General features: G+C 36.6%; 1 protein-coding gene across 7 annotated transcripts in view; it reads right to left on the bottom strand.

The window, feature by feature from the left end:
- DLG1 (discs large MAGUK scaffold protein 1) overlaps positions 1-23736 on the bottom strand; it is a 143389-nt gene that overhangs the window by 113149 nt on the left and 6504 nt on the right. For all 7 annotated transcript variants that reach the window (XM_071752195.1, XM_071752192.1, XM_071752191.1 and 4 more), the window contains exon 3: positions 17234-17400. In XM_071752195.1, the coding sequence (XP_071608296.1) occupies positions 17234-17400 (167 nt within the window). The remainder of the gene's footprint in view (positions 1-17233; positions 17401-23736) is intronic.

The raw sequence follows: 23736 nt of genomic DNA on the forward strand, positions 1-23736 counted from the left end.
CATAATCTGCCACCGAAGTTGTTCCAACATGGAATTTATAAATTGCAGTGCACTGAGGCACAAAAACTCATTTTCATTTCGTTCTCTGAATCAATACATGAAGAAACATTCTAATTAATGGGACAAAATCTAGAGGTTTTTACATTGCCAGTGAATATTTTGAAAGGTGAAAACATCCTATTTTAAAATTAACTTTCTTGTTTAATATTATGAGATATGCACTTTTGCAGTCTTTGTGACAGGAGAGTTACATTAGAATAAGCTACAAACAATGCTCTCATGATTTTAGATGACTAACAATCCTCAGTTTTAAATACAATCAAATCTGATGCTTTTCTTTCCAAATTATGCAAAGTGGGACGTTTTTCTCTCAACCAACCTTAATAAACAATTTAATGTTTCTTTTAAATCATCCAGCTACATTATAATGAGTTGCTGCTATCTACATTATTGTTATACAAGGCATTTATTGAACCAATTACTTTAGCAGCAAGAAACCTTTTGATTTCCAGCTTTCATTTATTTTGGCTTAACTCCTATTGTTCCCATTTCAACATCTTCTCATTTGAAAAGCCATTGTCATCTTTTGATTTTGGAAACATATTCTCTACATTGTCACGACAAGCTCTTCCAGCTTTTTTTTCTTTGCCTCCTCCCCAGCAGCACGTCCCTCACTGCTCTAATAGTAATTCCAGCTGTGTCTGTACAATTTGGAGTGGCACGTATAATATAACGCATAAAACAGTTCTAACATTGTTGCTATCAGTCAAAAATAAGATCAAGATGGGAGTTATAAAAGATGATGCTGCTTCTACACCAACTTCAAACTTCTGTCACCTGAACTGCAATTACTTAGATAAAGCCAGCTATGTACATCCCATGTGGAAAGTGAAAAATTGATGCATTTCTCACTCTTCAAGAGATGATGCTTATTCCCAGGAAATTTTCAAACAGCTTTTAAGATGCATTTATCTATAATGGATCGCTAAGCTAATCACTCCTCATGTTACCTGGAATTTTCATAGCACATGAAGAGTCCAGCTTAAAGAAACAAACAAAAAAACAACCAAACAACAACTAAAGTTTCATGTAATAAAATAGTCCTGATTCAGCATTCTTGAGTTACAGTTAAGTTATTATCAATCTTAACTAGAAATTGAAGCAGAAAGTTGGTTTGGGGTTTTTAATTTGTTTTTGTGTTTTCTGAATAAACTGGAACAGCATCGTCACTACACTGCAGGGTTACAAGAGACATTTCTTTTTCTTCCCTTTTATTTTTTTTTTTAAGGAAAACTGTACCTGGTTTAACTACAATTGCACTAAAACTAACGCAATTAAAGTAGATTTTCAGATTCAGTCACATAGTAAGTAGTTGTATGTTAATCCTTGTGAATGTAGAAGGGTTTTGCCCCAAATAAAAAAATAATAGATTGAAGAATTTATCTTTCCAAGTAAAACATTCACAAAAAGATACAGGAATATACTATGAGTCAAACATGCATAATTGTTAATTATTATATATTTTCAGAGAAATAATCAGAGTTCAGAGATGAAAGGCCATCTTAAGTACTGAGGAAAAATCTACAAAATTCATCATTATATCACTCCAAGCAATTCTACAGAATTATTGCATAGATAAACAAACACCAAGTGCAAGAATGCAAGAACCATGACTTTTTTGTTCCAGATTTGGCCAACCCAGCAGCCCAGCCCTGAGAGAGCCCAAGTCAGAAGAGCCTTTGTAGTCACCTGAACAGAACAGCTCTGGAACTCGAGCTACACTACTTGCACGTATCTATCACACACGCAACATGCAAACAAATGTTACTCAGTGGTGGTGCCTTCACCAGGACCCCAAATACAAACAACCAAATGCAACTATTTTTTTAATAGGAAAAAAGAAGTATAGGTCACAGAGAAGTGAAAATTCACGGCAATGGATTGTTCCATCTCAATGGCATGAGAGAAACTCGAAAGGTACATGGCACAATCAGCCTCACCAAGATAAGGAAGGATCAAAAATTTCTTCAATATCGATTATATGTGGGCACAAGTAAACCCACAAAGTGCTGAGTACACACAAAGACTGAAAGAAGGACGTAGTTTCTGTTCTCAAATTTTCATACAATGGAGGGGAGGGAATCGTTCTTCCAGGCAATATGGGTTTGTCACTAAAACCCCCTAAGGACTGTTAGTTCTCTGTCGGGCATTTAGATGAGCTCAGAAAATGCTGATGATTCCTGCCCACATAGACCTTTAAGACAGAAGTTCTCACTTAACACTTCTAGTATGTATTAAAATTTCATTAAATTGTGTCCTACCCTCCCACAAACTCAAAATATAGTAGTGTATAGTCTTCAAAAAACATCTCTTAAAAAAAAAGAAAAGAAAATCCCACAAAAAAATTCACCAACAAAATCTGTCAAGATTTAATAACACTTAAACAGTTACATTATTCACCTGAAGATGTCATCCATGTTTTACTTTTTTTTTTTTTTTACTTTTAAATACCAGTCCTAGGAATAAGATTCAAGTAATGTTATCACCACATATGAAAGTATGAGTAATACACACTGACAATAAACCAGGCTATGATTAAGCCTTGAATAAAGTGTAAAAGCAAACCTCATGTTAACAAAGCCCTGGTGCAACTTGACTGCACTCATACAAAAGAAGTGATCAAGCAGGGTGGCAGCTAATAAAACACAACTGACTAGCAGCAAACCAGATAATCAACCAATGAGCTCAGCCATCCTGACATCTCACTTCAAGTGTTTGGGGTTTTTTCCATCAAGAAATTTAAATACCCCTGCCTACAGAGGGAATCATGTTGGAGGCCATATGTCTAACTACGAACAATCCTACGTCTAACTCACCCACTGTTTTCATTACAACAGGAAACTATTCCGAAGCTGTTTGCTCTGAGAGTCCAGTTTCAAGAGCAGCAGCCAAACAGAGCAAACCATTTTGATTCTGCTGGAAAAAAAAAAAAAAAAAAAAAAAAATCACTGATCTCCTCCCCTTCTACTTCCAAAACTGGTGAGCTGCTAAGTCTTAGCATTTTACCTGACTTTTCACAGCTGAACCAATTTTACTGCTCAGTGCTCTCCGAGTCTGCATCTCAGAAGCTGTTTTAATAGCCTAAGTGTGCATTGGGCTTTTCCATGAGCTGCTTTCACTCACCAGCCAAAAGGGCGTATCAGGTTCTACTGGGCTTCTAGGAGGTAAGGAGTGAAGAAAAGGAGTAGCAGCAACCTGACAGATCAGTTCACTGTCACTCAAGAAGCCACAAATTGAATTTTTCTGCTGTCAACAAGGACAGCAAAGCAAAAGTGATCAGGAACAAATGCGTCACTGCTCTGCTCCCATTAATCCTACCTGGAAAATTACTCAGGTTATGATCATCAGATCCTTTGAAATATACCCACACAGTTCAAGGCAGGCAAATGGAGTTGAGAAAATGCTTTGAAGGGGTCTTATTTATAGGATTGATTTCAGAGAGGTGTTCTCCTTTTTTACTCCTGTATTCAGCATCTCCAGCTTAAACATAATCCACACCTTATTCTTTGAGTCAGTCAACAAGTTGTATACTTTGACTTCTGGAAATACTGGTATTTTACAGGAATGTGTTTTACCTGCTCTTCAATCAATTCCTAACCAAACACACCCAGAACTGAAGCAATAATTAACTCTAACTCCTTTGTCACTTATTTGAGGTACTAATTACCAGCCTTTACTGTAAAAGCAGGAGGGGAAGTAAGTACAAACTTACATTGAACTCTTCTGTCTTTTAGTTGAAGATTCATCAGCCTCATATAAGGTGGGTCGTACCAAACTTCTTCAAGCACACAAACTCGGAAAAATACAAACCAGCCATACAGCTGGGATTTCATTTTGCTTGGCATGACCACAAGGTAAGTGTTCTCTGCTGATGTTCCTCACTGTTTCTGTCAGCCTTTAAACCCACCTATGGCATACATTACCCACACGCTTGGCCTCCTACTCCAAGTCAGTCTGCAGACAACCATTCCTCACTTTGATCCTTACCAACAACGATCCTGGTAGGCAGCTGTTTCTTTGGCACTGCATTATATTTCAAGTTTATATGCAAGTGCAGTTTCATACCATCTGCTGACACTGGCAACATTAGAAATGCACAATTTTTTTCATTTCCCAAGTTTTTTATGATGACTGATTCTGCACACATTTCTTCAACATTATAACCAGATGGGGTATTGAAGCCAAGTGGTCTATTATTAGCACTGTGCAATTGGCTCACCAGATAACTATGATTTATATACAACCAATCAAATACATTTGAAAAGCAGTTTGGTTTTCAGTGATGACACGAAATGTTGGCAAAGTAAAGCTCCTTGCAAAAATCCATCACGACACATTATTCACATGTGCTGATGTTCTATATACCCATATCATGGTATTTCTGAAGCTTTTAGGGTAATCATTTCCCATATAACCAAGTTTCTGCTTCTTCTACAATTATTTAGGAAAACATCCTTGGGCCTACCAAGCAATTTCTGTATCAAGATTAAGAATATTTATATTTTAATTGTTTCAATTCTCACACAATTGCCTCTATCAAATTTTATTCCCTGCCAACATTGGAGGTTTTAAACACACCGTAGCTCCAGAAGGTTAAAGCCTGCCTTGTAACCTCTCCTTCTGCTTTTTCAAATACTTTTTAGATTATAACTGGAATATAGGAAAAAGTACAGTGGAAAGCCACCAAAATGATCAAGGGGCTGAAGCACAATGAATGAAAGTTTAGGGAACTGGGCTTGTTCAATCTGGAGAAAATAAAGCTTTGCATGACTTAAAAGCAGCCTTCTAATGTCTAAGAACAGGTTACCAAGAAAATTGTGCACTGTCCTTTGCAGTGCACAGAGGGAGGAGAGACAACCTTAAACTGAGACAGGATGACAGCCTTTACAAGCCTTAATTAATCTAAGCCCTCAGCAACCTGATCTGAATTTGATGCTCACTCTGCTTTAAGCAGGTAGCTGGACTGCATCACTTCTAATTCAAGAAACTGTCATTCCCTTTCACACTTGCACATAGTAGGTGAGGAGACAAATCCCTTAACATTGAGGGAAGTTCCAAAAACCAACAAGATTAACAACGGGATTCTCTGAACTACTGCACAACCAAGTAAGGAAACCTTCAGGAATCACACCAACTCAGTATCACCCTTCCAACTGCAACTATGCTGGATGTAGCTGTGCTCCTCTGTTCTGGCAGCATGAAGTCTTCCTCGTTGAGCAGCCACAACACAGTGCTTGCCCAGAACAGAGATGACCTAGAATTTGATGACTCACAACTTTTGAATTTAATAACTGGTAAAAAAACCTTCAACTTTCCCCCTTGATAATAGGCTGATGCATCATACATGCTTCCCCTCTCCCTAGATTTTGAGAGATTTTAGCTTTTGGCTACTGTAAGATACAAAGTACTGGACTGGACCAATACTGCTTTGGTACAGCCCAAGCAGCATGCTTCTTAGCATTTTGAAATAAAAATGGTAAAAAATAATTATTTTGCACTATTTTTACTCTAAGTATTATTTGAAGAAATTTTATGTCACTTGAAATTCATCTGTTCTACTAAGAGTATATTATTAAACAACAGAATGTCTGGTCAAAAATTACTTTTATTGAAAAATAAATAATTTTTCATATGCTGTATTTTTAAATGCCATGAACTTACTTAAAACTGTTACTTAAATAAAAATCATTACTGTAAGCTCAGCCCACATGCCTGCTCTTAATAGTATCCATGGTTGCACTGATGCAAATTTGCCTACCTACACCAAACCAAATGTGCCCACATAAGGAGGAAAAAAAATACTGTATTAATCAGTAGTCTGTACAGTCGATTAGGGCAAAGCAAACCAGTTAAACTTCAGTAGACAGGCCAGAAAGTCGTTTAAAAACCTGTTCATCCATCATGGCTATATAGTCATTCTGAATTAAGTACAACAGAATTATCAAAGATCAAGTTATGAAAGATTTCTGAGAGCCATTAGAAACTTTAGATCGTTTCAATCCCTTTTCCCTGTTCAGAAATAAACAGTAACAATGAATTGTTTCAAATACTCTTCCGCTCAAGGTAGAGAAGGGGAAAGCATTTCACAGCATTACTAATCCTATCTTTATTACTAATCCTTTCCTTATTGCTGATTTCAAAATTGTCTTACAGACATTCATTTTCCTTTATGTTTGACAAATACTTTTATGCACAAAAAGAATGTCTTTTTCATTAGAAAACAGCTTTTAAGACATGAGATGCCTATATTTTCACTGGGAAGGAAACAGTTCTTTCATAAGCCCCACTTTAAATAAACAGCTTTATTTGAAGATAGAAAGTACTACAGCAGCATTTAGACAAATGAGGCCAAAACTTCACATGAAACAGGCAGGAAGGATTAGGTGCTGATAATTCCAGGTAGAAATGCATGATCAGTCTAAACTCATCTAAGACTATGCTGTGCAGAGAGGATGATCTCTTCCTCTCCCATGCAGCATTTCTGTGAGCACTCCCTCCTACTTACCACTCAGACCTAGGTTAATCAAACTAAACAACAACATTATTGGGGTTTTTCCTTAGGATACATTTTCCGTTGGCTTAATTCTCCACATTATCCTTCTGTTCTTAGACAAGCAGATATGGGAATGTAAAGAAATGGGCAAAATACAAGTTGAGCAGTCCGATTACAGAAATGACAGCACTGCCCCTCCCTTTTTAAAAATATGTTCCTCAGGTTTTTTTGTACTCATTGATATAACAAAGCGAATGCATCCATATACAACCCTGATTTCACTGTACAAAAGAGAACATTTTTTAAAATAAATAAAGCAGAAATGCTACAAATGAATGTTAATCAAATATGATTTTAAAGGGTATGTTTTAGTTCCAAAAAAAAAAAAAGTGGACAACAGTTCTGATGCCAGAAAGACTCCTTTGAGATGAGGGAAATTCACCCATGTCACTCAGCCTATGCTTCCTCATGTCAAGCAGCCTGATAAGCATTCTGACCTTTTCTTTTATAAAAACTACCAACTAGACCCACATGATATTTTCAAATATGTTGAATTTTATTCTTCTTCTTGAGAAGGACATGGATATGAACAAATTCTATGGTTTCAAATTATCCAGAAAAATGCTAGAAGTCAAAGTAGATAATTTTAAAAAAAATTTAACCTGTAACTACTTGAACATCCAGGGAAAAGGGAGCAATATGAAACATCAGTTAACCACTTCCAGGAAAACAAAAAGCTTCCAGAAACACAAACTCACTATGTCACTATTTTCACAAGCACATGCAAATACATTCTACTTATGCATCAGATTTTAGCTTTAGCTCTCACAAGTGGACTATTAAAAGCAGTCATACATAAAACTTTGCCCTAGCAGAGAAGTAGTGAGACTAAGTTATATGTGAGTATTCATCTCAAAGCAACACAATGTCAGAAGTACAACGTGACCTGAAATTCATCCATCCTTAACCGGACTTCACAGAATCAAAGAGAAGATGATGAATAATAATTAAATCATTTGGTATTCCCCATTCTGGAATAAAAAGCAAACTACTACTTTAGCACATTTAAAGAGAGTAGATTTTTATAGAAAATAGTCTTACTGCAAAATGACAAACATAATTCATCATTCTACTACATTTGACTTTTTCAGTATGTACAGAATTAGCTTTTAGAAGAGCTAACATCTATTCTATGATTGTTCTTAGCAACTACAAAATTTATTTTGGCAATCTGTGCTGTTAGATTAAAAGAAAAAAAACAAATCAACACTAGAAAACCATCACAGCATTTTCATTACAGGTAGACAAAAGCAGGAAAAAAACATTCAACGAGAACTTCCAGAACTGTAGGCATTAAAGCTTTATCAACTTACCTTTGTTGTTACAATGCATAAGCAATCCATTGTTTCAGCATAGCAGATATCTTTCCAAACATTTAAAAGGTTTATTTTCAATCACAGTTAAACACCATCACAACAGAATGAGGAAGAGCACACTTATTTAATAGTCAAAACAGAAGAATGTGTGCCAGGTTTCCCTGTGGATTCTTTCAGAGGTAGAAACACCGTGGAGGCAAAAAAGCAGACTAAAATACAAGTACTTTAAGTTTCACGAAATTCTTAATGTATTTTGATTATCTAAGTCTGAAAAATTTGAATTTATCCTTGAAAATATCCTACAAAAGATGTCAAATCCTATTCCATAGCAGTTAAGTACCTCCTCGTCTTCTATTTCATATACTCCTCTTTCAGAATTACCTAACACATGAGCATCACAGGGAATCATTTGATGAAATGCTATACAAAATTATTGTACAGCAAAAGATCTCAATTCAGCTCTTCTCAGCTGGTTACAATTTCTAAAAAGAAGTGTTCGTTCAAAAATAGTTTTGGTTGCAAGCAAGTGTTTCTCCTTTAACGTCATTTCAGCATTTGCAGACTGCAAAATAACAGATTTCTTAGGCAGTAATGAATGGAATATTCCATGTAGAGCGGGGAGAGAAGAAAGTGGCAAGGAAAGAGTAATGCATATTGCAAGAGAAACGCTATTTTGAGCCTTGAATTAACCTAGAATTTAATTTCCTTTTGTAAGCCTGTCACGCAGTGACAAGGCAAAGTTTGTATGCACAGTCATTGTCTTCTCCAGCCTAATTAGCACAACTGGGAAAAGTCAAATATTTGGGCAGAAAAAACCCCTTCTATCAGCTACAAAACACAAACCTGACAGTTTCTTACATTGGCAAGAACCATATTACATTAGTTTCCCCACGAGAGGCATTGAGTTAACTGAGTTTCCACTATCATGACTATTAGGTCTCTCACTGACACATTTGCTACAAACACAATGCAGTATATTAAATAAAATTTCAGAAATACTTTCAACTCATCCTCAACATTTTGCTTTTAGCTCAGGATGGACCACTAGCCAAACTGACTATATTTGACACAAGCAAACTACTCTGAAATATATGAAGTATGTACCTAGAGCATTCTCATAATTTTCTTTATATTTTCTGCAACCTTACTCCACTTGATTCCCTGGCTCTGCCATATGTAGAAGAGGGGGTGGTGGGAAGCCAGAAAAAGTTAAAAAATAAAGAAACTGTCCTCCTTAAAATTACACATTTTATTTTCTGGGCAGGTGGCAACTTTACAGGACAACAAGAAAAAGAAGGAAAAAGTCCTTCTCAAAAAAGAGAGAAAGGAAAAGAAAAAAACCACTACACACACAGCAAAAAACACAAACACAAAACCATTAAAACTTGGTAGTAAATAAAAACAACTCCATTCAGCATGACTAGAATTTCAAGGTAAATCTTATACCACCCGGCCACCAAGACCAAGATGTTTACCTTCTGTGTCCAAGTCAATCCAGAGATAATTTTCTTTCTTAAACTGGGTATAAAGTCTGTGAAAAATTTCTACTATGAACACGTAGGAGAAGTTTTCACTGTTGTGAAGCATCAGTGGGAAAAAATATGCATCTTTCAGGCTGAGAAGGCTCATCTTAGAATTCTACAAGTTCTGACTTTAGAGAACAGAAAAGCAAACCATCAGTTGGGCCAACTGAACATCCCTCTTTTAGAAAAGGAAAAAAACCTACTGTCATAGTATGTGAGGTACCCCACATAAAAATTAACCTTTAATGCCTTAAGTCTTCTGTTGGGAAGACTGTCAAGTTCAGAGGAACTGAAAGAAAGCAAGCATTCAAAAAGAAGGAGAACTGAGGAAATGCACTTTTAGGGGACTTGGCATATGGTCAGCATCTTGCCCAGAAATATCTCTAATGACTAGTCCAAGACATGCAGTCAGACCACAGGTGTGTTTCTTGCACACACTTCAATTTAGGAGCCTCCAGCAGCACACACCAACTCTGCCTGTCACATGTACTCTGCATACCAAGGGCAAAGACCAATGGTACCTTCTCATCACTCAGATTTGTCTCAACCACCTTGGTTCAAAATTACAATCCTTCAGACTAATCCTGGCTTGCTTTCAGGGTCAATCACTTTCTTCTTTGCTCTCCTTTGTTCTTGTGCTTTTTTTGGGGATTCTTTCAGAACTCAGGATCATCATCACACCATCACACCATTTTTTCCCCTCTCACTCACTATCATCTTTTTAACAAAGATGCAATTATCCACACCCACACAGAAGCACACCCAAAACGAGCCCAACCCACATCGTAGCCACACCCCAACAGCACCCCACCCCAGATGACCACACCCCCACATCACCCCACCCCAGCAAAGCCACACCCAAACAGAAGCCCACCCAAACGTAGCCCCACCCCCCACACAACCCCTCCACAAACAACACCTCTACATAGCCACACCCAAAAACCACCCAATTCAGAACAGCACAAATCAAAACCATGCAGACTGTGAGAGATCACTGCACAGCACTGCACTGGTCCTTTCCACTTGCCCAGTATCTGTCATTTGTGCTGAGGCACATTACTCTTTCCATAGGAAGCACATAACTTCTTTTAGGTTGCCCATTAAGGCCACAAGATTCAAAAAGAGACGACTCCAGAGAGGTGCGGAAAAGCATTCCTTGATTGAAGAATTCTGGATCAGACTGCTCATCATGAACAGGCACAGCAGGCAGAAAGTCTTACAGCCAGCATGCTTGGAAAGCAGCAACATTTCAACAACACCAAACAGAATAACATGTAGAACCAAACTGTATTAGAGCCCTTTGCCAACCACTATACCATTACAATGTATTAAAAGCCTCTCTTGTGACTGTCTGCACAGTTCTCTCAAGACCACCTTCAGCTAAGTAGTAGAATGTCCACACAGCAGAAAAAAAAAAAAAAAATACACACACACACACACCATACTGGTAGAATATTTGTAGAAACTAAGACACGTTTTCATAAATATAGTAACCAGATGGATAAGCACTCAAAGAAGAGAGCAATGTACATAAAGAACTATTTCCTGGCGCAAAAGCAGTTTCTGCAGACTTTTCATCGGAAATACTGCACACAGATTATAAAAAGACTGACCAAGAGACAGAGTTTAGCATTGGTCTAGGAAACAGTAATACAGCCTCCTCAAGATGAATTTTTAAACATCTTGAATGAGCAAGAATATGTTACATTTTGCCACCAGGTAACTGAAGAGGAAAATTCCAGCACAGATAAACCAATACATAGAAATAAATCATGCAAATTAAAGCAATGCTTTGGAAAATACTGATTTTTCAGATAAATAATTTTATCTGCCTGTAAATTTGAAAGTGTATATGGTTATTTAAATGGTAATTTGCTCTCAGATTCTATGAGAAAACCTGCAGAACACAAAGCTGTCACAGGTGCAACCAGAGGAGCAGGCTCAGCTCAGCTTTAAAAAGGTATGTGGTATGTCAACTGCCAGACTTCAGCATATTTGAGGAGACATTTCAAAGACTTAGTAAAGATCAAGCACTATCATCACTGAAACTTTTTTCTCAGCTCCTTTAGTAAAGAAAGTATTAAAACTGTAAGATGCTGTAACCTAATTTAGGTAGCTAACTTTGGACCTGGCTGTAAGATATAATGATTACAAGTGAAAAATCTCACCAGAATTAGATAATAAACTTTTTTTTTTTTTTTTAAGGTCTCCATTTAACTCTGAATTGACAAATTAAGTCTTTAAAAATAGTACCCTGAACTGAGCATGGAGTTTTTGTTTGTTTTCAGTTTGACCAGAAGCCTGCCACTGGAAGACTTTTTTTAGCTTTAGTTCAAGAGTTAAATTATTTTAATGGTACAAACAGCCTGGATTTCCATAATTGAAGGTAAAAATACTTAGTAGTAGTTAACACAGAGAAAGCAATGAGGCTCCTGAGACACCCAGGACTTTACACTATCAGTTTACCCTACAATCAGACATAGCATATCATCAATCCAGCCAGTACTGAATCTTTATAAAAATTAAGGCAAAAGTTCACATTAAGGTATTTGAAGACAGTGCAATAGGTCTGGGATTTCCCCAGAAACACCTTGTTACTACAAGTTTGACTGCACTGGAAAATGTCAGGTGAAGATATTACAGTCAACAAAAATCAGAAAGAGAAAAAACAGAACTAGAGTATCCTGCCACTTGAATAAAGCACTCTCTATGTGCTGGCATCTCTGAGATTTCCTCTAAGATCCCAATTAACTCTTCAACTCTCCATTCCATTTTGAATACATAGATTTTATTTTTTTTTAATTCCATTAGGAACCATACATCCAAAGTTCTTGCCTCTAGACTATGTCAGCTCATCCTTAGGAAGATGTATCAAAATCTAATAAAAGTTTAAAGTATTTGTTTTGTAAACAAAACCTGTAGGTGAAGATTAGGTTAGCTTAACTCTATCCCTTTTCAAAATATTTATGCTGACTGTTCTTTGTCTTTTTACAGATACTGAGCAAGCCAAACACAAGTCTGCAGTACACCTTAATAGCAAAGGAGGCTCATAGGAGCTGAATGAGCAGAAACACAGCCATTAGCATCAGTCAAAACTATTATTCCCCTTTGCTTGGCACTTTTAACAAGGCATCTGGAATACTGCATTCAATTTTAGCCCCCCAGTAAAACAAGGACTTTGATAACCTGGAGCAAAAGGGCCATCGAGATGGTGAGGCGGCTGGAAGATTTGCCACTTAAACAACGTATGAGGGCACAGGGACTGTTCTAGCTTTGAGAAAAAAAGTTCAGTGGAACCTAAAAGCATCCTTCCAGTACCTACAATGAGGTCACCCAGGAGACAGCCAAATGCATGTTGCATGATGTAAAGATATAAGAAACTGCAAATAAATTGAAACAGAGATTTCAGAGATCAGGAAAAGCATTTTCACCATGAGGACAGTCAAGCAGAGCAACAGATCAGTCAGAAAGATTTTGTATTTCCCATCCTTGGAAGTTTTCAAGGCTCAGCTCATCAAAACCCTTTGCAATCTGACTGTCATTTCCACCCTACTTTGGCATAAAATTTTGCTGACACATCTAAAATTTCAGCTATTTTCCTTACATCCTCTTTTGCTTTCTTTTTATTAGAAGAAACTGGCAAAAAGCCTTAGAAGGCAGTGAGCCAGACAGTCTCTCTACGTGCCAGACACTAAAAACATTGGCATGTGCAGATGAATGGGGAAACCACAAAGCAGATCAAAGTACTCCAGCCACCATTACTCACTGAATCCAGAGATCTGTTAGCCCAACTCTAAAAGTAAGCACTCCAACTCAAGTTCCACCTCCTGAGACAAAAAAATGCTTTTGAGACAGTGTTCAGTGGAGTTTTTTTCACATTCAAAAATGTTTTCTCTTTGGCTTGAATTAAAACAATCACGATAGTAAAAATATACGGTACAGATTTTTAGAAATATTTTAAAAAGGAAAAAGATTGTCACAAAACAATTTCCTTAGCAATGCACTACTCAGTAAGGTCAAAGGAGACTTCAACCCGTAATTCAAGTTTCAACACGTATTTGTTAAACACAGACTGTCCCACCTACAGATGGCACTACAGATTGCAGCAAACATCTTAAAAGATCTTGCTTTAGATTTGCTAGCTGCTTTGCCAATGCACACCTAAAACAATACTTAGTGCACATAAGAAAAAAGTTTTGGTTGGGTTTTTTTTTTTTTTTGCTAGTCCCTAGTACTGAAAGGATTACAATTCCTTCTTATCACTGCCTTGAAAGTCTTTTTTTTTTTTTTTTTTTTTTTAATTGCTTCATTATCTTTTTCTACTGGAGATTAAAACACACAAAACTTTCAAATAAAGTTCCAGGAAACATAAATCATGGGAAAGAAAACAGACTGCTGTGAACAGGAAATCTGCAATCTGTAGCTCTTTCTCTAATACAATACCTATGGGAATTAACTTCAGTTTTCTGATCCAGAAGTAGGAAGGCATAAGCAGAACTAGGCTACATCCCATTAAAAGTCCTCAGGCAACCTAAACTTGTATACCACTGTTCTGTGCATATGCACAAATAGATATTGCTAAAACGTCATTCCCAAAGTCAGCTGTGTAGACAGTTCTTGTAACACAATCCTTAGTCACTTTAGGGGAGAGTTGTACTCCCACTTGCAACCAATGCTCAGATATACCATCCAAGTGTCAGCTGAAAGAAGAGTCATTTGTCCTAGACTAACTAGAGCAAAAATATATCTTTAAGGTAAAACTGGGTTGAAAGTTGTTACTTCTAAGCCTAACCATTTGCAAGCAAGAAAAAATTTGTACCAACCTTATCACCTATAGTCCTCCCAGGCTGGGAAATAGAATGAAGCAAAAAATAACCTCCAAATGCATCTGTTATGGTGATGTGGTTACATCTGCTTAGTAAACTAATCTTGAATTGGGCAGCAACTTTATAAGTCTAAAAATTGACAGTTTCTGTTAAAAAAAAGATGGCTATCAAGAAAATCAGATTTACTAAACTCAGGTTCCTTCTAATCTCTAATAAATTTCAGCAAGCAAAACAAATCATTAAACACATGCTGTACCAGAATGGTTATGCCCTTTGGCTGACTAAAACTAAATATTTTTTTTAAAAAAAGGAAGCATAAAATTGAAATTAAATTCATTAAGCTCTACAGGATAAACCCGTTAATTTTCATGTATGTGGAAAACAATCTGTTAATATGTATGGACTTCTCACCATCATTCTTATTGAATTTCAAAATATTGAAAGATATTGCCTATGAAGAGAAAAAGCGCTCAGTGAAGAAGAAAGAATTAAGGCCAATAATATGTAAAAGATGGCAAGTTTACTATATATATGTATATAGAGAGAGACACACACTTGAAAGCTTAACTAAGACATCCAGATATAATTGGAAAAACAAATGAAATTAACACTGAACAACCCCTCTTCAGAAGTCCACCATCACAACTATGGTGTAGTATTCAGACTAACAACCTATAAGGTAACACTTACTGTAGGTGACAGAGACTGTGACAAAAGCTTGGTTTCATATAAACCAGTATTAACATCAATATATGCAACTATGCTTTTAAACACTGACAGTAAATGTAAAATCTGACATTCATATACTGAAGGTCATACTAATGTATGACTTTCACATGACACAAGCCAAAAAACTGAAGAAAAACAGGTGGCTTTGTCATAAATGTTCAGATGTGGGCCTCTTAGAAAAATACCAAAGTAATGCACACTATTCTGTTCTGCTGGGTAACACTACATACATACCACAACCAACAGACCATACTGCAGAAGCAGTTTCATTATCTCACAAGTAATTCAGCTGAGAACATGCACTTATGTCTATGGTGAGATTTCCCAAATTAGGCCACTCCTCTTTCACCATGTGGCCAATCTTGCCATGATCATGAGCCTGGTATCATGGGTGCAGGCATGTCCATTTGTCATGGACAAATCCTCCTGGCATTCTTTAGCATGTGAGAACAAAAACTAAAGACACAGCTTTGTAATTAAATTGCACCTTCACCTGCACCTTCATGTAAAATTTAAAAAGATACAGCAACAACACTAACCTTCAGTTGTTAAGGTAGTCTTTCTTATTCTGAACTTCCTGGTAGCAAAACAAGCTGACAAAACTGTTATCAACAACTCCTTATCTGGCTCCTTCATCACTGTCAAGGAGCTACAATAAGACCTTTACCCATACCTGTTAAGCCTGCATCCTCCTTTCCTGCCTTGCTTCCACATATACCCTTCAAAAATGGTATCTGCTCATATGCAGTTTTTGAAACTTCATCCATACTCCCTAAGAGCAACTAACGTAATGACTCTTAAACTGCCTCACTAAGTTATCTGCAGATGCACACATGAATGCCTTAGAACCAGATAATTTCAAAACAACTCAATAGACAAACTTTGCCTATTGCCTACAGCCTATTTTGCTCCTGCTTCCAAGAGACTGCATTTCTACCACACCTTCAGAAAGAGAAGTCCTATGGCTCTAAGCCTAAAATTTAGATGATGGCATAACAAGTAAATAGCAAACATTTTTTCCATATTATTTCTCATATACCCTAGCATTTCTCCATTTTCTTCAAAGATTACAGTCCTCAGAAAAATGTAATTGAAGTGACTGCTAAGAGTGGTCATCTCTATGCAATTTCAGGAAACTAAGTACCCAAAGAGACACAGTTTAAGATTTCCAGTGCATAATCCAGATTCACAAGAATCAAAGAAAATTAACCCGTTCCTATACTGCAAGTTCAGTTAGACTTGTTCATCCTTCAGTGTTCATCTATTTACAGACCTGGAAAATACGGTATACCCAGTCTCAGTTTTTTCACATGAAGAAATGTTAATGATTATTCTTTGCAATATATAACTCTTGTCCCTGGCTAGGACGAAAAGCAGAACTTGTCTACTGGGCACTTTCTGCTATGAAGAGAGCACAACAAAATTCAACAAATTAACAATTAAATTCTTGGATTTCCTCTGTATTTTCAAGGCATTTCTGACACATTTCATGCTTGTGTCAATATGACAAAATTCAGAAAAGCTACAAGAAGCACAAGCAATTTTTATTTATTGATTTAAACTATACAAACTCACTAGCACATCACACAATTGTTGTGGGCTGTCTTAGACAGTCCAGCCAACCTCTAATAAAGCTCCCTCAGTAATGCATCCTAACCACTTTATCTTGCTGGGTAGTTCAAACTCCCAAGCTTCCCTACAGGCTGCAGCACGAGGCCTTTGGCTGCTCTCCCCTGCTCAGTTTTCTCACCACTTACTAGGGACAACCGGATTCACATAGTTTAAAAAAAAAAAAAAAAAAAAAAAAAAAAAAAAAAAAAAAAAAAAAAGTCCTTTTATGTAGCAGAGAATTTCTTACAGAGTGAAAAGTTTACTATCATAAAGATATAGCTTCAGATTTTCCAAATTATAAATAAATTTATAAATAAATTTATAAATAAATGTATAAATAAAAACATAGTAAATCTGTGAGGTTTCAAATTCAGAGCATAAATCCAATTTAGTGGCCACTTAATGGTACATTTGACAAACAAGTTTATAAATTTTTGACAAAGCAAAATGCACACGTGTTATTAAACATTTCAATAATTAAATCCTCTATGACTATTGATCTTAATAATGTACATTTTCTATGGAAATAAATATTTCCTAAAATTAAGGCAACATAGAGAACAATTTGAACTAACAGTCTCAACTAGAAAAATAAAAGATATTTCCAGATCATACCTCTACGCTTGGGCTAAGGCTGCTTGGCAGTGTTTCTGATGTCACTGTTGTGCTTGGAAGGCTGGAGAAGTCCCAGGTATTCACAGGCTGTATTGGTTCAGATGGCTGAGAGCGATCAATGCATTTTGGATTGTCCAGTAAGGTCACTTCATAAAATTCTTGAATATCTAAAAATGAAAAAAAAAACCCAAAACAGTTAGGCTTTTTAGTTTCTCATTTTAACAGCATCTTCCTCCTGCAAAATAAATTAGATGCCTACACCTTCATATACCTGATAGAGATGAAGCTGTGAAGCTGCACCACCAAGATCACAAGACCCTCTCCACAGGATACATAACTCACTTTCCATGCCCCATATCTCAGAGCCCATATGTCCCCACACTCACCCTGGTAGCACAACCTACAGCAGGAACAGCAGAAGCATATGGAATAACTGCAGTGGATTGGTGGAAGGGATGGGTGCCTATGCTTCAAGTTATGACATATATATATATATAATTTCATATATATATTTCATATATATAATTTTATATATATATATATATAATTTCATCTAACATGGCCTATGGTTGTCTGAAATTTACTGTTCATGGACAATATTAGAAGGTCTTTTTTTTGGTATATGTTTTAATTAAATTACCACAGAAATAGAATTATACTGATGAAATCAGCAAGAAAGAAGTTGCAGAAAGTTAGGAAAAAGAAGATTGATGAGCATGGGTCACCATCTGCTTTTCCTAAGTCTAAGTAATAGAAACAGGATGAAACTTCAACAGTATGAATTATAATTCACAATTATGAACTAAGAAAATGCTTTTTATAACCGTGAAAACTTCTGGGGAACAAGAATCTGGTTCCAGTACTTTTTTTTCCTCAACATCCTATCTACTAGAAAGCATGCATGAAGCACCAATAAAAACCACACAACCTAAAGAAGCATCAAACTTGCTACCACATGTGTAATCACATCCATAAACACATTTTAAAAAGATACATTTTAAAAGGTATAGGCTAAGGGAAGAGCAGACACATGAAGCAATTGTAGTGTAAATGTTTCAGTCTCCTCTTCTAAGTACAAATTTGCTAAACCAGAGTTATAAAGTCACATTTTTAAATACACCAAACTTCACAGAAGACAACATATAGACAAGGTTAGCCCAAGAAGTAAATAGGACCCAGGTATGAATAAGGAGGACTCCAATCTGCACAATCTTGTAGCTTTTCAGCAGCTGAAAGTAACAGAAGCATAATAAAGGAATTGGTTATCTAGCTGTACCACAAAAGAAAGACCACACAAATAAGAGAAGGCTTACTGTTGCTGGTGTTCCATTCTCACACATTTTTATGCAGACACTGCACTCATGCTCTCTCTCTACGAGTTCAGAAAACTGCAGTTCTCAAATTCCATTTGTATCTTTTCTCTGAGCAAGAATCAAATTCCTATCAACTGCTTACATTAATTTTTAAAGTTATACTTGCTCTTAGCTCTGCTGATCGGAAGAAATAGCAGTTGAGGGTTGCAGAAGATGTTAAGTGACCTAGATATACACGAGCAAATCAGCCTAAGAGATACAAATTACCTTTAAATCCATCTTTCACATTAGCTCCCTCAGTTGCAAATTTGTCTTGTAGCTGTATTAACATTAATACATCAATCAAGCACATCAAGACTTTTTTCCCTCCCTATAGGGAATACTTTGTATGCGAAAATAGGCAGTGGTTTAAGTTGGTTCTATAGCTGCAATCCACAGCAACCAAGCCAGGAGGATTACTACATTATTTATGGGAAGGGGTTATTTGTGCAACTCTTTTGCAACAGGAATCTAGGGCACCTATTCTCAATTCTGTTACTATTCTTTTAAGTCCGTGCCAGAGGAGGTAGCCATGTATTCATACTGCAGAATGACTTGTTTCAAAAAGCACTGTTATTTCCCACACATCAGCTCTACTTCTTCATGAAGACCACAATAGACTTACTAGTGAAAGATGTCAAAAATATATCCACCACTTAATAAGGGGATTAGATTCTGTTTATCCTGAACTTGCTCCAAATCTGCAGAAAAAATTTCTAGGAACTTGGTGTCTACACAGTAATATCTCCTGTTTGGGGGTTTTTAGCATTTATTTAATTTTTTACTACTTAGAATGCAAACATTAAATAGATGTGCTTTTTCACATCCCAGCCCCTTCCCTCCATATGAAGTCCAAGACAGATAATATCTCTAAGTAATAGAAAACTAAGTTATAGACAAATAATTCAAATCAGATACCACACAACAGTACAAGAAAATGCAGATGGGGAACATTTCTAACTAGTGGGGAATATTAAAAGAGCAGCTGACTGGCACTTAAAAAAATTGGAGCACAAAGTTTCAGAAAAGCCATAGTGACAAAAAGATAAGAATGGCAGGCAACACAGAAAATCATCCTGGAATGACATCAGCTTACAAGTAAAACCACATTAAGTAGTCAAATCAGAAATGTTTGATTGTAACAAGAGTAATAGTTTATACAATTCAAGTGACTGACCACCAGTTCTGAAAAAGATTCTCAAGACATGAAAAAGACAATTTGTTTTCTCTGTTTACTAATGTAAAAAACTAAGTGGTGACAAACATTTTTTTTTTCAGTCTTCATTACAGTAGAAGTTGATCAACTACACACGGTTTGCTGATGCATTATTCTTTTTACCCTCCTTCTATTCATAACTCATCTTAGTTTTGCTCTTTGAACAGGCTCATTCACCAGTAATGTGATACACTACAAGCTAAAATTGCTCACTCTTAAAGCAAACCAGGAAGAGTTATCTACTGAATATAAATCAAAACAAAAATTGACTTCACAAGGGAATCCAAGGTTCACTAAAACTACAGTGCGGTAATTAAAAGAACAACAGAACTGAAAAAGCAAATAAATTCTTCCAACATTTTCTAAATTAGGTATATTTAAGGGCACTTCAAGAGCCTACATCAGTTCTGTCTAGAAGATCTGCTTCCAAGGACAAGGATTCCAACTAGCAACATGATACCATTCCTTCAGATAGATTTCTCCCCTGCTCCTTAGAAATAAAGCATAAGGTCTCTGCTTGCCATTTCTACTGGTATGTGGAGTGTCTGACACTTTTTGCTGTGTATTCAGCACAGAACAGACTTGCAATCAGGATAACTTAAGGTCAGTGCACGTTCTAAAAATCTCATTGTCAAGCCCAGCTCCCCACATACACCTCTCCTGCAGAATGGAATATGTGATTTTAGTATTACCAGCAAGTAAAACAAACATGCATTCTCCTAAGAGAGCAATGTCACCCCATAAACAAGATGTTGACATTGCTTGTAACAGCTCATGTTAATCTAATAACCAGGCCTCTGGACTTGTTCTGGCCTGCCTGGAGCTCTGTTTTAGCTTGTCTAACTCTAATAGCAATTATCTAAAGACCAGGTTACTTAACTAATTTGTGTAGCTTTCACTTAGCTTTGGACAGCTGTGTGATGTAACACCTATTTTTATAAATACTTATATATGTAATACACACAGCATGATGCTATTCTTTAGGTTTTTGACATTGGAACTTTGATGTTATGGTTTAGAAGGAAACACTAAAATTTTATTGGCATTTACTACTTAGTGAAAGTATTTTGTTAAATAATTAAAAGCTGTCCTTTGATGACCAGAGTAACCTACTATTTTTAGATGTAACGTTTTTACACTTTAAGCATCTCAACCACTTGTGCATAAGAAGAGTGGCTTTTATTAAATAAATGCCAGGAAATTCCTCACAAGCTTAACATTTCATGGACTAAAACACTGACATATTTGCTACAACAGACTGCAGTAGCCACTACACACATAAAACAACTGGTGCCCATATACTTCACAAAGCTGTAATCTGCTGCCCAAAATACACAAAGTTAATCACAGCATTTGTCTGTGCTGTATTAACTGTATCCTCATTTTAAGATTTTCAGTTTCGGTGTTATTTAATAGCTTTGTGCATAAGTGAGAGTTAACTTAGCTTCCTCTCCAAAGCAACAAAAGGAGCTGGGACTTGGGTTTCTGTGCCCACTGAGATACTGAAAATCTTTTGAAAATCCCTAAAAAATTACTCAGAAGCACAAGTACCCCTTGAAAGGCAACAGGGTTTACGGTCTTGAATTTCTATCACTTTACACTACAAAAAAGTTGGTACTAAAGAAGCTGTAAACACTATGCAGTATAAAAATAATTAAAAAAAAAAAAAAAAAAAAAAAAAAAAAAAGAACCAGGAAAAAAAATAGGAAAAAAATGGATCAAACTGGGCAAAAAAAGTGATCAAACCAGAAAAAAAATGGGGAGGGGAGGAGGGAAAGATCAAATTGGGAAAAAAACAGCTTGAAGTAGATCAAACTGGATGAAACTGGAGAAAAAGCACAAAGCGTCTAAGTACCAGCTTTGCTCAAGAGAACCTTTCAGTGCAACCATGCTCCCTGAGGCTTGCAAACAACCAAGAAGCTTATGAATTCTTTCAGAAATTGTCTTAGTTTAGAATTTCACTTGAAGATCTATCCATGCAAGCAATTTCATTGCCATCTCTCATTGGTCTGCCTCTTCTCAGATACTCACTCACCCAAACACAGAACATGCAAAAGCCTGTTGGTTTGTTTTGTTGTTTGGGTTTATTTGTTTGTGTTTCAAATATGGGTAACTTCATCACCAAACAGGTCTGTTAAGAACTTGACTATCTGTATGTGGTCCAAGAAGAGGTATCACCCCATTACAAATTGAGTACTTCTCTAATTCTAAGTTGGGGGTGGGGGGGTGCTGGTGTTTGGAAAGGGTGGGAAAGACATCTTGCTTTCTTAGGACTTCCTGCCAGACCACCTGAAGAGCTGAAAACTTAAGTCTTAAAATTACTAGAAAGTACAACAAAGGTCAACATATTATTTCAGTTCAGGGCAATCCAAGATGTATGACATCTGCCAAATTCTTAGCAGCACTCCATAATGCATGTATAGACAAAATGTAAATAGTCACCATCACTGCCAGCACAGGCAAAAGAGTCAGACAATGCTATAGACTTTCATTCTTCAGTTGTAAAGAAACTCCTACTGATTCTAAGGAACTCTTGATCCTGCACACTTACTTCACCTGCTGTATCAAGGTAAGACAAGCAAAACAAGACTCGAAAAGTGTATGATTAGTGATCAACCAGAAAACACAAAGAGAAGCTTCATATCGAAGCCATGACCAGAGTCAACTAGGTATTCTCTTCATGTATTCTTCAGTTGCATTGTGTCAAGGCATGTGTGTCTGGCCAATAAAATTGTTTGCATTCATACTATGAAAAGTGAAAACCAGCCTCATCATAACCCATATAAAGCTCCTTTCAGAGTTGGTTGTTTTGAAGATTTTTTTCTTCTTTAAAAACTGAAGCAACTACTGCTGTCAACGGCTAAGACTTATTAAAAATAAAAGTTGAAAGTTAAAGTGGAACTTTCTCACCACATGATCTGTTCTACAAGATCCTTCACTACAAGCTGCAGTGCCTATCCAACTACTCACCCCCTGCCTTTCCACTTGTTTCAGTAACTGTCCTAACCTCTAAGCCTATCTTCTGCACACACTTCTCTGCTTAACTCCAATGCCACAAGGTGCTATTTTCCACTTCTAACACAAATGCTCCTTAATTTGCACTTAACCAAAACTACCCTCATCTACCCTCAGATCTAGTTTGTTTGCTTTTATTCCTCTAGCTGCTTTTCACAGTCAGACAGGATCAGCTCCTTGCCAACCTTTTATGCTTTCCAAATTGTTCATTCATGTTTTCCTCTTTGCTTAACCGCTCATTCACTGCATCCTCACTTTGTCTCTTTCCAGCTTCCTTTCAGAAACCTACAGGGTCTTCCCTACATTCAGAACTAAGGTAGGAAAAACTAAAAAATTTAAATTGTTATCACATAACCATGCACTGGCATAACAATCTTTTCCATTTAATACCACCTCATGCACACCTGGTCATCAATCTAAGCCTAAAAAATAAAAACCACCACTAACTGAAACAAGTTAAAACCCAATTATCCACCCTCTCCAAGTATCTCAACTCCAGTCACTCACAGCCAGTATAACGATAGATTTTTTTTTTTTCTTAAAAGAATGTACTTACTACTTTCTTTAGTGGTAACAAACTTACCATGGACAAAGTAAATGTTAATAGTAAGTCTTATTTGTAGGATGTCCCCTAAATAGTGTCAGTACTGGACCAAGGAGTTCTCTCCAGACAAACGTGCTCAAAAACATCAAAATATTTTTAAGGCTGAGTTCACTCAACACTCCAATTTTAGCTTTTGTACGGGTGATTAACTCTGCTTAGAGAAGACAGCAGAAGCATGGGTTTCTTCTACAAACAGTAAGCTCATAGACTCCAAGGCAATTATCTGGCATTGGTGGCAACACCGGATGGGTGTCATCACATACTAGCATCTCCATTGTACACCTGTACATTTCCTGCAGCCAAATTCTAAAACAGG

This window comes from Heliangelus exortis, chromosome 9 (assembly GCF_036169615.1).
Source record: "Heliangelus exortis chromosome 9, bHelExo1.hap1, whole genome shotgun sequence".
Classification (NCBI taxonomy): Eukaryota; Metazoa; Chordata; class Aves; order Apodiformes; family Trochilidae; genus Heliangelus; species Heliangelus exortis.